General features: G+C 37.0%; 1 protein-coding gene across 1 annotated transcript in view; it reads right to left on the bottom strand.

Moving 5' to 3' along the window:
* The window catches only part of col9a2 (procollagen, type IX, alpha 2), a 110,752-nt gene extending 102,250 nt beyond the window's left edge, over positions 1-8,502 (bottom strand). The window contains exons 1-2 of the mRNA XM_028819358.2: positions 8,251-8,502; positions 6,587-6,661 (exon numbers count right to left, since the gene is read on the bottom strand). Coding sequence (XP_028675191.2) covers positions 6,587-6,661; positions 8,251-8,322 — 147 coding nt within the window. The 5' untranslated portion in view covers positions 8,323-8,502. The remainder of the gene's footprint in view (positions 1-6,586; positions 6,662-8,250) is intronic.
* Positions 8,503-18,228: the final 9,726 nt, after the last annotated feature.

The following is an 18,228-nucleotide window of genomic DNA, read 5'->3' as shown; positions in this document are numbered from 1 at the left end:
GACCCTGGAGAGGTGGAGATATGCTCTAGAGAGGAGAGGAATGAAGGTCAGTAGGAACAAGACAGAATACATGAGAGGGAGGTCAGTGGAATGGTGAGGATGCAGGGAGTAGAGTTGGCGAAGGTGAATGAGTTTAAATACTTGGTATCAACATTACAGAGTAATGGGGATTGTGGAAGAGAGGTGAAGAAGAGAGTGCAGGTAGGGTGGAATGGGTGGAGAAGAGTGTCAAGAGTAATTTGTGACAGACGGGTATCAGGAAGAGTGAAAGGGAAGGTCTACGGGACAGTAGTGAGAACAGCTATGTTATATGGGTTGGAGACGGTGGCAAATGACCAGAAAGCAGGAGACAGAGCTCGAGGTAGCAGAGTTAAAGATGCTAAGATTTGCACTGAGTGTGACGAGGATGGATAGGATTAGAAATGAATACATTAGAGGGTCAGCTCAAGTTGGACGGTTGGGAGACAAAGTCAGAGAGGCGAGATTGTGTTGGTTTGGATGGTTTGAACATGTGCAGAGGAGAGATGCTGGGTATATTGGGAGAAGGATGCTAAGGATAGAGCTGCCAGGGAAGAGGAAAAGAGGAAGGCGTAAGCAAAGGTTTATGGATGCGGTGAGAGAGGACATGCAGGTGATGGGTATAACAGAGCAAGATGCAGAGGACAGAAAGATATGGAAGAAGATGATCCACCGTGGCAACCCCTAATGGGAGCAGCCGAAAAAAGAAGAAGATTCTGCTTTACTTGCCATGCCATTTTGCATGTTTTCAGAAAGCACATCTTATAACATTTTGATTACAAAAACTAGAATTACAAGCAGTCTAACATGTTCATTAGGACGAACAAGTTCCCTGTGAACAAATGTAGCAAGCGACAGACATTTTTCCAGTGTACACAGCCATTGTTACCTTGGTTTGTCTTTACGAGGACTAAACCAAAATCCATCCATCCATTATTCAACCCACTATATCCTAACTACAGGGCCACGGGAGTCTGCTGGAGCCAATCTCAGCCAACACAGGGCAAAAAGCAGAAAACAAACCCCGGGCAGGGTGCCAGCCCACCACAGCTAAACCAAAATCAAAACCTCCAAATGAGCCACTAGTCAAGCCAGTATTTCTTCTCCCTAATTGATTTTATATTGTCTGTTATTAAAGAGCTAAATCGGTCACTAATGCCTTTTATTTGTTTTAGTTAAAGTTTGGATACATGTCACCCTCTTTTAAAGTACCACTGAGCTAACAATGTGAGCCCTATATGTGTTGTCTGGCAGTGTCTCATGCCCGCAGGAAACAACTGGCAGTGCCCATAAAAGCATGAAAAAACAAAAATGAAATGTATACACAATATATTCACCAGTCAAATATTCCTAAAATAATTCAGTTACAAACAATATTATTTGCAGAGTCACTGGTGGTAACAAAAACCTGCAAATTTGATTATGTTTAGTAGTTAATTAGGGAGTGCAGTGGTTGGTAGTAATGCCTGACATGTTTTAGATTCCAGAGTTTATATCCCAGGTTAATAATGTGTCTGTGTGGAAATTGCAGGTTTTCTCCATATTTCTCCATAGCAGTAGAAGAAAAAAAAAGATACAAGAGGAATATTCATTTAACAGACGATGGCCAGACCTGTATTTCAACTGTCTCTTGGAAATGAGCGGCAGTAATGTCGACCATTCTGCCACCATGTTATAAGCAGCTGAGTGTTTTTCTCTAGTACTGAAGATGATCTGTTTATCTACAGATTGCTTTGAATCAACAGACTCAGATCCTGCAATGGGATGGCCTCAGATAGCAGAGGTAAGACGTTTGGAGGTGGATTGAGGGAGATGTAGACAGACAGACAGAGGGTAATTAAGGAACACTTCGCCATTCTGAAACAAAGATTGGATTCCAGATGGAAGTTTTTATTACAAGTCATAACTAATCAGAGTGATGTAATTTCCAGAGCACAACCAACAATCATGGCCTGGAAAGCCCTAAAAATGGCTCTCTTCAAATCCACTTTTTACAAGCTTTTACTAAATTTAATCCTCATGGTGATGTAGTTCTTATACATCTGTTCCTCCATTGGTTTAGTAGCTTTTTAATACAAGTAGCCAAAACATAAAAAGCATTATTTATTTGTTCCTTATTAACAATCACAAGTCTTTTGTATTTCCATGCTACAGTAGAATTGAATAACCAGAGAATAAAAATGGTGGAATAGAATTTACTTTTAACTTGCTTTTATATAGCTAAAATATAAAAAATCCCAACATTAATTAAATGCATAAACAAAAACTTCAGGATGTCATCATTCATCCACTATCTTAGTGAGAGGACACTTTTAACATGAGTTAATTTGCACTCGCCAATAAAAAGCCCAAAGCAAAGCAAACATATTTTCAAATGTAACATACTGTAGGTAAGTTCAATCCACCCATTCCCATCTTTACTATATTAGTCTAATTTAGTGTTGCAGAGAGCCAAAGCTTTTATGCTACCATCAGGAGTGATCCACCCACCGATCTTGGATGAAGTGCCAATCTACTGGAGGAAGCATTCATACCCAGGAACACTCATTTGTACAGAAATGATCACATATTATTAGTAACATTTTAACTAAGCCTGCGAAGCTCTTATTAGTAACATAATCAATAATATTTTGGACCTAAAGTATGGTTGAGCGCATCAAAAGTCAAAGAGAGTGCCTCCAACTGCTTGAAAGAACAGACTAAATATCCAGCTGTGCACCTTGTTACAGTAGTAACATAATACTTCTAAATAAATCAACAGAAACTTTTCCAATGATGGCAGTACTCAACTGAAGCAGAAGTAAATTTCCTGAGACTGGTTAGTTTTGTTTAGAACAGTAGCTGGGCTTTGTAAAGCACAAAGGAACTTCATGACACATCTTGTGATCCTCATTAAATCAAAATTGGGTGAAGCGGAGGCAAGTGTTTTGAACCTGGACATTTGGCTAATTATAAAATGATATCTATTAGCCAGTAACTCAAATCTTGATCTATTTTAATATCTTCATTTTGATATAAGTAAATACAAAGAGCAAAGTCTCCAAAAACCCTATATTTCATGGCATTTCTTTAGTATTGCTTCCATTACATTTGGACAGCTACATAAACGGGTAGAAATTATGCATCCATCTTACTATCGGAGTCTGCTTTTTCCTTTACAGGGTCATGTGATGCCATCATCACCATGTGCAGGACATAAACCTGACCTTAAAAAATTCTATCACAGTCCATGTTTACTCGCACACCAAAACACCCAGTTGTAATGGACCAGGTTGCAGTCTCATGCTAACCCAAATATGAATTTCATTTAGATGTGGTAGGAAATTGATAAAAATTAAAAGTGTAAATACCACACCATTATCTTTGCCTATTAGAAAGATATACAATGACTGAAGACAGTGCTCCAAAACTACCGTCATACCACTTCTGTTAAAAATATCAAAAATTACTTCATCTATCCATTATCTTACATATTTTAATTGAGGGATGTGGGGACCAGACCCAAATGCAGCGGCTTAAGGTTGGATGAAACAGTCCATTGAAGGGCCTTTGACATATGGGACAAAAAAAAGTGCATCAGGACGAAAAAAAAAACATACAGACACAGGGAAAACATGGCAAACTCCAAAGAGATGGTATCAATTCCTGGAGTTCAAATCCAGACTCCTAGAACTTTTGGGCAGCAGCTCCAGCTAGTGAGCCACCATGCTGCATTTAATCAATATATCTTTGATACTTTACATTACAAGGAGCTCTTTATGTTAGAAAAAGTGTTATTCATCTTAATAACAAAATAGAATAATTCAGTAGATTATAAATGATCGTGGAAACAAACTACTAATCAATACGTTAAGAGATACAAATGAGTAGATTTGAATTTTTTTTTAACAAATTAAAAAAATAATCAAATAAAGAAACATGGCCATTAACCATGCACAGCATCATATTTGTGTGGTATGTGTTGGACTTATCTTTCCATAAATCCTCAAACTGAGTTAAATGAACCAATAGCTCAGGACTATTGAACTGATGAAGATGTGTTCCAAAAATAGCATCTGTGCCATCATGTGGTCAATCAGGTTATTGTTTGGAGATGTTAGTTAACAATGAAAGGGTTGTAAGTGGATTCAGTTTCAGTTATCATGCAGGGTTTGGGATATTTGTCTAAAGTGGTTCAATACCTAACAGTTAAAAAAAAATCAAGATTGCAGTCTGGCCCAGTTACTCTAGAACCAGCAACTTACAGGTTTGATCTCAATATTACATACATCTTTTAAATAGAGTAGGGCTTCAAAGCTGTAGAGCAATTGTGCTTGGTGCCAAAAATAAAAAGTGCTTGGGCGTTTGTGGTTAATCCACAACTTCAGTGAGTCACAAATGCTGCAGGTGATTATTTCTTTGACTCCCAATGGGACTGTATAATAAGCAAAACCACAGAATAGAGACAGAGGCCTACATAGGCCTAGAGGGCAAAAGATGAATGTAAACCTTAACGCAACTCGCAGTCTATACAGTAGAAGGAAAGTTTACTTGTTCATGAAATGTATTTATATTATTTAAATGTATTTATATATACATACTGTATATCATTTAATGTAACTTATTACCTCTTAGAGATTAACAAAGTATATCAGTCAAAAATCAGTACTTTCCTCTAAGCATACTGTCAGCCCACACAGGTAACAATAACAGTAGGAACATTTCACTAAGTGCCCTTCAGTCTTAGAAATATCTTTATAACTCGGAGACATTCCCAAACAGGATTTCCCGCACTATTGTAAAAGAACGTTTAAGAATTTAACAAGGGCTATGCAGAATTTAAAACAAAGCTGCTTATGATTACGTCAGTGTAATCTTAAAACTGAAATATCTGAAAAGCTGAAAAGTGACAGGAGTGATAAGAGAAAAAGCAATGCAATATGTTACATTCATTGTGGATTGTGCAATTAACAGCTGTCAATCCCCAAAATGGCTTAATGCACCTCTCTAATTATATAAAAGTAGGAACACACTTTTAATTCATCAGTTTTAGCACTTATGCTGAAACTAATTATGCTGAAGTGCAAAACTAATGCCTAAACACTCGACTACTGCAATGTAGATAAATTATCTGATGCCTTGGCAAATAAAGGTTCTTTTCTTTCCTTTGTACATTTACAGCTCCTGAATATAGACTGAATATGAGGGTGTGTATCCCTGAATACAGCAGAAGTTTAAAAAAAACATTCAGCCCAAAATAGTTATTCACTAATTGCAATTCATTACCAGCTGGGACCTTACAGGTCCCAGTAGTCTACTTTGAAACAAATGTAGAGACAACAGGTGTGTCCATATCTATTTGCACAACAGTTGACTACACCTTGACCTTTATGGTAAAACAAAGATGTTTGGAAACCACTCATCAGGTCTAATCATTTTAATAAAAAAAATGCAATAACACTATATAATAGATACAAGTACAGTTTTTCAGAAGATTGTGATGAGAATTCTTCAGAGTAGAAGGATTGATCAAAATGCCTGTGAAGGTGGAGCCGGGCTTGTCCCTCACCTCTTAAATATTTGTGCATTTTTAGGTCTAAGTAGTGCTTAAAGAGCTCTTTAACTCTGGTCTGAATTGCAATTCCATGGTGTGAAGTAAATTCATGTGTCTTTTGTTATAAGCAGCCAACTTTTTAAATAGCCATAACATAATCTTAATATTGCAAACATTAATTTGATAGTGCTATTAGATATATTTTCTAAATTTGTGTCAGTTACTTTATTCAGTGTATAGTAAAGCAGTTATATGGGAATAATGTATTTTTTTTTATTTTTAACAATATTTTCATCTTGATTTTCATTCTACGTTTCCAGGTGTTCTAATTGTTTAATTTATCCATTATTTACTAATTAGTGGGTTTGACACTAAAGTAGTTGCAGCCTTTGATTATTCAGTGTTGTTTGCCTGCGTGTCTGCTCTGCTCATTTTAATCATCACTAATAAGATACAACGAAGGGGAAAAACTGCACAGAGGAAGGGCAAAATATAATGAGATCAACAAAAAGAGTTAAGCATTTAAATCTATAGCAAAAGCAGAAATATTTCTAAATGTCTTATAAATTTAAAAATCATGCTGCTGTGCTTTTCTGAATGTCGAATAAAAGAAAAAAAAAATACCAGCCAATTAAATGAGATCAGTGTTACCAGGTGTTGTCACTGATTAGGAATCTGGTTGGAACAAAAACCTGCAGCCACGAGTTTGGGAAACACTGCCCTAAAATATTATCAAATCACTAAGAATGCAAATCTTGTTCCTCTTTTTAAGCACTGAATTTTGTTTTAAATGTAGAATTTATAAAGTTGGTTTAAAGCACAAGAGACATGACTGGCCAGGGCAGAGCTGGTTAAAGGCATGTCTCCATAGCAAACAGGAGCCTTTTTGTTCAGGTTCTTTAGAACAGCTCCCCTGCTGGCTTCAGGGTGGAAGTGCAGCTCTCCAGAGAGTCTACCAGGACAATGCTGCTCTTTGTGCGCAGCCACATGGACATTCCCAGATTCTTAAACAAACAGAGGGATAGTGCTACTTACATCTATGCCATCAGATCCCGGGGTCCCTGATGGGCCTGGGGGACCCTTTGCGCCTGGTTCACCTGGTGGACCGAGCTAGAACAAAACAGAAATAGACCATAAATAAGTGCAAATATTCCAAATGCAATGCAGAAGCAAAAGTTATTAAAGTAATTAATTTATGAAGCATGGCATAAGCCCTGCTATAATTTTATTGACAAATACACTTATTTTGGAAAACAGATTTCAAAAGTATCAGATTTCATGAAAGGCTACAAATCTTAATTAAACTTTTTCTTCATAAAATGTTTTTCGGTGCAACCTATTAAACAAACAGTACATATTTAATCTACATAGCAGAAGGATGCATTTAAAATATTCCATGTAAATACATCATCATAAACGCAGCTAGCTGCATAAATGTTAAGTGTTTAATTTTGTATTTCTGAAAGTTAATTAAAGCTTTTTTTTTATCGGTCAGGTGTTATCCAATAGAAAGTGGGTACATAGAGAGGGACGAAAAATGTATATATTTATTATAGTTGCACTATCTATTCTAACTTAGTGTTACATAGAAAAGAGACCCAGAAAAAAATCACAGCAAGGCTAAGGACATTGGCCTCCAGTCCAGCTGGTGACACCACATCAGCAGACAAGCATGCTTTGAGAAATGTTTCTAAAGTTTTATTCATACCCACTTGTATTTTATAGACAAGGCATTTCATGCAGTAATACCAACTGCCAGCCAAAGTGACAAAAAACGTGGGTTTTAATCATTTGTAGATTTCTTCCATTCTAACCAGTCAGATAACAGAATACATACCTAAATGCTGATGACAATTGCCATTAATATGGAATAAACAAAACCTAAAAGAATCAAAAATTGAGCTCTGTGTAACCATTCATAGGCTGTGTGAATTTCCAAAGATTGCCTCAGCCATTTAAATATTAACGCAGTTTAATAGTATCAGTAGTCTATCGTTAAGGTCTTAAGTCTGAGAACTGTGCATTGGCCTTTACATTCCTTCTGTGCCAGGAACATTTTGTTTTCTTTGCTGCAGCATTGAGGAATAAAGTTTTAATAAGCATACCAAAGAAATGCCTGCCCACGACTTTAAGCAGTTCAACAGAGCAGAGAGGAAATCTAACAGTAAATAGTGAATGGGAAGCCTTGTCTTCACCGTCTGACCGGCATGCCTCTCATTCTAATCTGCTCCGGTTAACCTGAGCCCATGTGGCTCAAAGATAACATTCTTCTCTCCCTCACTCTCTCTATAATAAATTGGTGCAGTGGTAAGCAGATATGCTCACATTAATAAAGATGAATACATTATTTTTGTATGTTAGCATTTTGCACTCTAGCACATTTAAGTAACAATTAATGTTTCATTAGCTTTAGCAGTAGTGTGAGGTGTTAAAAAATTCTTAAGGTGCTTATTATATCCAATCAGAAAATAACCATCAAATAAATATTTAAAAGAACATAAAATGGAAACTGAGGCTTTGTGCCTTTTATATTATTATAATGCATTTTCTGATCTTTCACTTGTGTAATATTTATTACAAAAAAAATAGCTCTCTGATTATCATCGTTTACACTGCTAAGCACCAGCCACTGGGCTGAGAGCCTCGTAGGATTACAATTTTCAGAAAAAGAAAATGAAAGTTTGTGCAGACCAACTTACCACTTGTGCCAGCGATAAACACAGCAGTTGCAAAAGGAAAGCTAGCTTGAAGACACCAAAGCAGCTAGCCATTGTAAAGGTGGTCTGGCTAGCCAGGGACCCAACAACTCCACAATGTCTCACCAGTCAGCTACAAGAAATTCCTGAGAAAAAGTTGGAGATAGAGCAGCCAGCCCCTATGGCAGCACATGCACACACACAAACACACACACACAGCCCCAAATCCGACTCACAGACAGACCTCTGGAGCACTGAGACCCACTGGAGGCTGGGATAAGGTAGGATAGCTGATGAATATTCATGCATTCAGGCACTCTGAGCAAGCCAGTTGGTCAAGGTAGCACTTTGCTCATGACTGTAGTGATGAAGAACTAAAAATCCATCCATTTATTTACACCATTTTAGATAAAAACTCATACACAGTTAGGAATTTTATTACGAATATCAGACCTTAAGTCACTTCTTAACTTATCATTTAAAATCTATTGTACTTTATGCTGTGTTTATCATGAAAACAATCAGAATAGTGATTTATTAAGTTACAAATTTATAGATAATGTACAAGTTCCACAACACAAAATTTCAGTTGCATGAGTGGAGACATATAAAACAGCTGAATTTAAAATTAGTTTCACTTTATGGTCGACTGGGCCTGGAGCCTATCCTGGCAGCCTCATTGAAAAGCATGGAGTCAAAACTGAGTGGAGGGCACACTGCTGGGTGTACACTTTTTGATTTTTTCTACTCTAAAAATGTGGCATAATGCGCCTACATATATTAAGCTTGTTAGAAATCTTTCTGCTACGTTCTTTGTTTGTGTTAATTAGAAATTATGTAGTAAAGATTGATATTTGGAGTGATAACAGACATGAATCAGAAAAAATATTGCAGTTAAAGTTGTAAAAATGTCCTTGTGTGCATTGTATCTGTTGTACTATTGCACTGTAAAGTTGTTACTCTCTCTGAATTTAAAAAAACATAGATCAGACTGTAATACGAAAAGTGTGGTTTATACGTTGTTGTGCCCATGTTCTCTACTGTAAACAGAAAAAAGATCTAGGACTGCATGTGTTAGAATTCTTAAGCACAAGAGCAATATCAGAGTTTAATCAGGGAAACATCTGGTGGCAAGACATTTTACGTAGAGTAAGCACAGAGTGGATGACCTGACATTTTGGTTCCAGAAATTGTGAAACCACACCCTAAGGGAGGAGATTTAGATAACTAATTTCTGCAGAGGGAGATTTTTTTTAATTTTTGAATTGAATATGATGCATGAAAGAACAATGACTCAGTGAGGGAAACAATTTATTACATTTTCTCTGGAACTCTTTTGTTCTGATTCAAAAGATTAATTATTACAGCTGGATATTATTGGAGAATCATACATAATACAGTAAGGTGGGGAGTTCTGGTTTTTAATTCTTATGTATGGGTATTATATTTAATGCTTCATGCCAGTACACTAATAGATGACACATTTATCTTAGTTTATCTAAATGGAGAATGTTAATTCTCTCTCCCTCTTTTGTCTCCAGTTTTTCACATGCCTCCTCAAAAGCTTGTGCCTTGGCTCTTGCTACTGCTCTCATTGTTTGTCTGCCTATTAATTTCTGTCTTCTTTCTTCCCCAATTGGTACCGTGTCTTCTTTGCCTCCTTCTTAGCCTTTATCACATTCTGATTATCTCTATTCCACTACCAAGTCTCTTTTTCCCAGGTGGGCTCCTTCTTGTTGTTCTATCCAACACCTCTTCATCTATTCTTAATACAACTTTGCTATTGTTCTCCCACCACACCTCTACACTTTCAAATGGCTGCACTTTATTTAAAATATTCTCCCTAAATCTGTTCCTAAGCCCTTCCTCCTTTAATTTCAACCACTTTATCTTGATGCTGCTTGCTCTAGTTTTATTCTTCTGCTGATTCTGATCTCCCAGTCCATCACCACCACTTTATACCACACTGATACACTTTATGACCTTACAATTCTCTCTCTTTCAAATGAGATCTTCTACACATTAGAAAGTCTTTTTGACTCCATTACTATAAGTAACAAGCTTATTTACTTTTTCAAAAAATTGCTAAACGATTACCAAATCATGGCAACATCTACTACCCTCTCCCCTACTCCCCACCCTCCATGTACCCTCTCTATCATCTCCTGTACTCTTAACTATGCCCACTTAGATCACCACCAACAATCACCTTTTCTTTCTCTTGTACTGCTCTAAGCTCTTAATCCATAGGTGCCCAGAAAAAATCCTTCTCCTCTTCCTCACAGCCCACTTGAGGCGCATATGCCCAAATGACATTAACTACAGTCTCACCAAAGACCAGCTTGACACTTTTCACCCAATCACTCTTCCTATTTACACTGACAGGAGTATCTTTGTTAAATGGAGCGTGTTAATTATTTTATGTAATTGGACATATATTGAGATCCTGAAGGTATGTGGACAAGGGAGGTTGGCAAGACTGATGGAAACTCTCCTAGGTGGGATACAATCCAGGAATTTTTATATTTTGCCAATTATAAGATCAGTGCTCCTTTCAACTTTTATAGATAAAATACCATAGGCTGGTTAAATGACTCATTCAACGCAACACAGTGAGTCGGAGGCAGAGATTAAACAGGAACTCGTAGATTTTTGACAGTCTTGAGCTTCTAGATAAATTATGTATATGTTTAAATTACATTTATCTATATCAAGTGCAAATTGAGCAATGTATTCTTTAAAGATGGGCTATCCACTTGTCAGCGAATGCAAGAGTAACACCTCGTTTTTGATCATAAATGCAACATAAACAGAAAATGTGAAGCTAAACTGTTTAAAATTTCATTTTTAATCACAACTTTTGATATGTTGGATTCTCAACGATTAAATGTTTTACATTTGTTTCATTAATGTTATGCCTTACAATATAAAATTGGTGTATTTAAAGCATTTAAAGCATTCACTTTCCAATGAGTGAATTGAAGTCAATTAGTGAATGGGTAACATTTGTGCTTGTTGTCAGTTTTGATTAGATACTAGTTTGGCTGCTTGTTAGATTATATTTTTTAATGTAATGCATGTGAAGCACAGTATTTTCTATATATTCTTGTATAATATTAATGTAATTTGTCTGCACACTGCCACACCCAACCACAAAACAAAACAGCTCGGGATCCTGGTTGACAACCCTCCAGGCAGACACGCAGTCCAGTCCCACCCTCTGGAAATGACCCTCTATCTGCCACAGCCGGGTGTTATGTGGGCGACCCCTTGGCCTGGTCCAGCCACTTGGGTCCTCAACAATGAGGATCCTGCAAGCGGGATTACCCTTGGGGAATTATACCACTTGGCCATGGCTCACGATGCAAGTAATGTGCTTCATTTGGAACTCCAGGCTCAACTGCTTGTTCGACACAAAGTCAAACCAGCGGTATTTTGGAATTCTCCAAAGAGACACAGTAATGAAGGAGTACAGTTTTCATCTCAGGTCACTGGAGAGCATTCAGGTTTCGCAACCATATAGCAAAACAGGAAGCACCAGGACTTTAAAGACTTGGACCTTCGTCCTTTTGCAAAGATATCAGGAGCGTCACACACCCCTTTGCAGTGACCTCATGAGCCTCCACACTTTCCCAATCCATCTACTAACTTCTTAGAAAAGTCATCAGAGACGAATGTTTATGGAGAGAGTGTCGACCACATTGAGAGGTTAGTTACTTACCTCGGCAGCAATGTTACAAAAAAACTAACATATTTTAAAATACTAAAAGGCAAGGGCAGTGTCATGTTAGAGTGGTTGATATTTCAACTCTTGAACAGAAGAACATCTTTATTCCTAGTACAGATACATTCTATGTTATATATTTAAATTCTCCTCATGTCTGTTTGGCTTTGAACCCCAATTCCAAAGTCATGTGGATTATTTCAATTAATGATTCCATTACAAATATTAACGTGCCTGACAATGGACTGGCATACCAACCAGACTGGATTATCACGTGTTTTCTAAATACTGTAAAGTTAACCACCCTTTGATTTCAGCCAAAATTGTATTGTTTTTGAGACAAAGAATCAATAAACTGTACTGAGAGGAATTTATAATATAAATAAAAATTAAAGGAGTTTAATAGTCCAGCTGAGAGATCCACCCTGCATGTTCTGATTATGCAGCTTAATCTAGCAACCTAAACCCAGTGAGCTCCTGCCACACACACTGAGACATTCCAACACTTTGAAGAAATTGCCTATATAATTAAAGTACATGGGTTACAAAAGATTTACTTTGGCCAAAAAAAGAAGCTCTGCTGAAAATTTTCACTCTTCTTTGGGAGTTTTCTGAAAAGCATCTAAAGCATTAAACTGAAGTAATTCACACATTTTAAAGGAAAATAGCGTATGTGCATGAAATTCCTTTTGCTTAAAGGCAGAAACTTTTAAATTTGTTAGCTTGGCTCTAATTAGCTGCTTGTGTGTCTAAAGTAAGCAACTCACATTTCAGGAGCAATAATCTGACTTCGGCAGTAGCCTTTCAAAGTTATTTAGACATGAACAAATAAAAGGTTTTCTACATATTTCTTAGTGCTGTAAATAAAAGGTTTTGCTTTTAGAGAATTCATTATAGCAGGCAGCAAGCAAGCAAAAAAGAAAGAAAATTTCAGTAAAATCCATAAATGCTTGAATACAAAAAGCAACTGGAAAGCTCTTAAGGTAGAGACATATAAAAATCAGGATTTTTGTGGAAGGAGAAGACTATTTTTTTAAATATACATAAATACACAAAAACATTCTGATGAACACAGCAATCCACTTCCGCAAGCGCTTTTCAAGAAATGTAAACAGTCTTTATCCCACTTGATGACAAATTGCTTCATTCTTGTGTAAATAGCAATAATAATAGTAATAATAAAATAGTTATCATCATTAATTATTATTCTCACGAGGGTCCTGCATCTCTAATCACAAGGAATTACAGTAATTTATGTTTAGAACTATTGCTTTATTTTAGCCTTAAGTTTTGGCATTTGCACAATGCCATTTTATTTTTCTCTGTGTGGTTAGTGGCTGCTAGACTGCATGTCGTGATTGCTAGGCCACAAACCCAATAAGTCACTTCACATGACATCACTAGCATGACACTGTTTAACCTGACATATTGCCAGACTCTTTGTCCATAATTACAGATACCCAAAGTCTTTACTTTTTTTTTAAGTGAACAAAAGCAAACACCACTCTGATTTAGGTAAATCACGCCCTGTGTTCTGACTTTGATTTTGGTTTAGTGACTTGGCTTAGATGCACATTAGAATAGATATCCTACTTTCAAAACCTCCAACCTTCTTTTGACTGCATCTTTGTCTCCAGATCCATATCTCCCACTGCTCACCTCTCTACAGCAGTACAGTAATGGGGCTTTTGGGTTTACATATTCCCAGAAGTTTTATTATACTGTAAAAAAGAATTAGCCTTGTTGTGCACCACGAGAATGAAACAAGTGGGAATTTCATTACAGAGATACCCTACAATACCTATGATCGTCTGCCTCAACATTACAAATATCCAGATGCTCTACAAGTGTAAGTATGCAGCCCTGATACCTCAAAGATGCCAAGACTGACAACAGGCACAAGTAAAGGAACCCTGAAAATGATGTCTTGTAGTGTTAATTACAGTATGGGAATAGGAAAGAAGAAATACTAGCAAATGTTTGGAGGACAATTGGCCATTTACCTAACCTCAATTCAAGTTTTCCTATTGACCTGAGGAATTATTAATTTTCCTTGGGACTTCAACAAAGCAAATTTAAGGAATATTTACTCTATATACCAAAAGCATATCATCTGTTCCATGAGAGGTACTAATACTCTGGATCACCGCTACACCCCAATAGAAGATGCCTACCACCCACTACTACACCTCCACCTTGGATGTAGTATTCCTGCTGCCGGCTTCCAAGCAGAGACTGAAACATGAGGAGCTGTCAAGCAAATGGTGAATTGCTGGACTTAATCTCCATAAGATAAACTATAGCAATGTATCTCCATCTTTCTGGTTTGGTGACTCACTTTTTCCTATGTAGGTCTCTTTGCAACTCACCAAAGGGGTCTCTTTGGTGAGTCAAGCACAAATGTCAGAGCAGCAACCCACCATGACAACACTACTCTTATAAACAACATCAACTCACAACCCACAGAGATTGAGAAAAGTCGGAACTGACTGCTTTAATTGTGTAAATCAAAGACTCCTCATCATGTCTGAACACGTATGAAGACATTGGGAAGAGTTTCAACAAAAATGTGTAGAAGTCTGTGTACCTATGAAAACAATCCATATATATCCAAATAAGAAACAGTGGATCAATGCAGACATCAGGAAATTACTGAAGGCATTTCAAAACAGTGATTTAGACAGAAGAAAAAAAGGTACAAACTCAGAAAAGCAATCAAACTGGCTATACTGGTCCAAGAACCCACTGGCCATATACAAGAACAGTCAAAGTAGGCTGTACTTCCAACAAAGACTCAGATCTTTCAGGGTCTGCAACACTATGCTGAGGATGCTTTAGGATTGTGTGGTTGCTAGTGCTACGTTTTTTTTTGCTGTGGTGTGCTGAGGGACATCTTGAAAGTGGCAGACATTAAGAGGCTAAACAAACTAATTCAGAAGGCTGGCTTTGTGGTAGGAGGGAAACTGGACAATGTGGGAACTGTAGCAGATCAGAGAATGTTGTCTAGACTTCAGTCTATTTTTGAAAGTGCTAATCACCCACTTCATTGTGTTGTGGTTGGACAGAGGGGCGTTTTAAGTAGTAGACTGACTAGCAGAAAGTGCTCCACTTAACGTTACAGTAAATACTTCATCCCCACAGCCGTCAGACTCTATTGCTCCTCTTCCAGTCAATCATCCACACTATAAGCTGTTTCCCTTCTCTCTAATGGATATCCCAGTAATTTACAGCTACTTAGATGTGCAATAACTTGCCTGTTTTTGTCACGTGAATACATTTTTGTTCTCAATATGTGCAATATTTTCGCTTAACATGCAATATTACGTGAAATAATTCAATCTCAGTATGCTATTACTGTCTAGCATATTAGGGATTTTGTAAGATACTCAAATGCATAGTATTTATTGTACTTCATTACCATGTACTGTACCTGTACAGCTTAGTGAATGATGCTTTATTGTACTTTATTTTGATATTGATGTTCTACTTATATTTTTACATTACATGCTCATTTTTTATACTTGCTCTTATTGTTACTTGTGCCTTTGTCTATGTGTACAGTCGTAACATAAATAATTTCCCTCAGGATTAATGAAGTTTTCTGATTCCAATTTCCCCTTCCAGGTCAATTTAATGCTTTCTATGCTTGTGTCGATTATGAAAACAAAACTGCCTGCCATTTGAATGTCTCACAGCACCACATATTTCAGTTTCTGTATTTCTACAAGTGAAACAAGGATGTCCACAAGATGGACATCAGTCAGTGTGCATTTTAAAAACCTGTAGTAACCAACTGGCTGCAGTCTTCAGTGACATCTTAATATTTTGCTGAGGATGATCCTTATGGCTAAGAAAACAAAAGTGGACAGTCTGAATAACTACAGACTAGTGACACAATCTTGATGAAGTGCTTTGAGAAATTTGTGTTGGCACACATTAAAAAAGGTATTCAAGATAATCATTATCATCTCCATTGTTTGCATATTGTTAAAACTGTATAACCCAGGTGTGATGGAATTCTATGAAGTGCAAAGGATATGTCATCCTCTGTAAACCAAACTGCTATGCGAGAGTTCTGTTTATGGACTACAGCTCAGTATTTAACATTGCTGTACTATGGAAGCTGGCAGCTGACAACCAAACTTCACTTCAGGATTCAGTGTCACCCTCTACAACTGGATTTTTGGGCTTCAAACCAAGCAGACCTCTGCATATGTGGGACGGCAGCATCACATACTCCACACTGACACTCAACACAGGGCACACTACCCTGTGAAGTGTGCCAAGTCCCATTGGGTACTCCTTGTTCTTCTCTGACTGTGTGATGAGACAGTCCAACTCCATCATTACATTTGCTGATAACACCCACTACCTGATCACTAACAATGATGAGATGGCTTAAAGAGAAAAGATCTACAAGGTGACTCAGTGGTGTCACAACAAAAAAATTCAGCAAAACTAAGGAGATGGTCACAGACTTTAATAATATTTGCAAATTTGCATTGCATATAATTGTATACCTATGTACAGTATGTAACTATACTTTGTATTTTTGTTAGCTATTCTAAGGAGACATTCAAGTAAGAATTACATTATACCACATAGACGTGACAAAATAAACTGGACCACGTTACCGAAATATAAAAAAATTGCAAAAGTATCTGATCAGGATGCCTCCTGGACGCCTCCCTGGTGAGGTGTTCCGGGCACGTCTAACCGGGAGGAGGCCCCGGGGAAGACCTAGGACACGCTGGAGGGACTATGTCTCTCGACTGGCCTGGGAACGCCTTGGGATTCTCCCGGAAGAGCTAGAAGAAGTGGCTGGGGAGAGGGAAGTCTGGGCATCTCTGCTCAAGCTGTTGCCCCCGCAACCCGACCTCGGATAAGCGGGAGACAATGGATGGATGGATGGATGGCAAAAGTCCCTAATGTGATACACTTAACTAAACTACTTGACAACCTATTCTTTTTACTGTATGTTTTATCTGGTTCTTAACATTTATGTGACTTTTACCTCAAGAAACTGTCACATGTGCCCCATTTTCTTGCTATAAATGGATTTTAGCTTTTAAATAGATGGATGAAACCTTACTTATCCTGTTACCTGAACTCTAATTGGACTTAACTACTTTTCATACTTTTTGGTTAAACATTTTCCAATTCAGTTTGAACATAATCTAACTTCAACTTGCATGTACAGTATACAACAAAAGTGCATTATGTAACCTGCCGTTCTGTCACCTCTTAAATTGCTTCTTTTGTGACCGCTAAGAGTTTTCCACAGAAGTCGATGGCTTGAATTTTATAACTAAGAATTTAGAACCATGACAGAAGGGAAGTCAGATGTAACTAGTGTAAAACAGTAAAGGACAATGCTTTTTCTGACAAATTTATTAGAATGAAACTCATTGACCAAATCAGAATAATAACCAGAAATTCTAAACCAAATGAGTACTCCAAACTTACATTTTTTTGGTTAAATCATTTATTTTACATCAAAGTTTAGACACTGTTTAATGTGTGCAACCTTCTCTTAGAAGACGGTCGCCACAGTGTCATGGTATCATTATGCGACTTAAATTTTTATTTTTTTTGCAGTCATTCCTTGGCTTTTTTTGTTTTGTTTTAAGGGTTTGGGAGGTCATGAAATTCAGCTGTCATATTTTTTTATTTAAACATGTTTTTAATGATGTTAAAAATAATAATTTGTTTCACAGTGTCAATTTGTTTGTAATATGGGTGCCACCATTTTCTATGTTTTGTTTAGTCTGATTGCTAAGCTGTTGTTAGAAAAGGTGACCGGGAGTACTGTATATGACACGTGACATCATTACTGCAATGTTATGAAGGTCAGTGCCATGCACTTTATAGTCATTCGCATTTATGAATTCTAACTAAAAATATTTTGCTTTAGTTTGTTCTCATCTTTTTACATTTTCTAGTTACTATGTCCTTTTATTCTTGAGTATGACACTTTCAATTTTCATTTCTTCTTTGTTTTTATGAAAATCTTCATGCTTCTGACTCTCACTCTGTTTTCAATGTAACTTTATCTCTTTCATGGTTTTGTTTAAAAGTTTTGGTAACACTTCAGTTTGGGTACTGGAAAAATACAACTATTACTCATTTACTACTATGTAACAAGACACTTCTTTGGGTGTTCATAACACTTACCAAGCATCAGTAAAGTGTTTATTCATTTTCAAACTTCACTTTGGAATGGTTTGAGGTGTCTTAACTGAGACACGTTTCTCTTA

The sequence above is a fragment of the Erpetoichthys calabaricus genome, chromosome 14 (genome assembly GCF_900747795.2).
Source record: "Erpetoichthys calabaricus chromosome 14, fErpCal1.3, whole genome shotgun sequence".
Lineage (NCBI taxonomy): Eukaryota > Metazoa > Chordata > Cladistia > Polypteriformes > Polypteridae > Erpetoichthys > Erpetoichthys calabaricus.
Note: the sequence above shows the minus strand (reverse complement) of the source record. Positions and strands in the feature narration are given on the sequence as shown.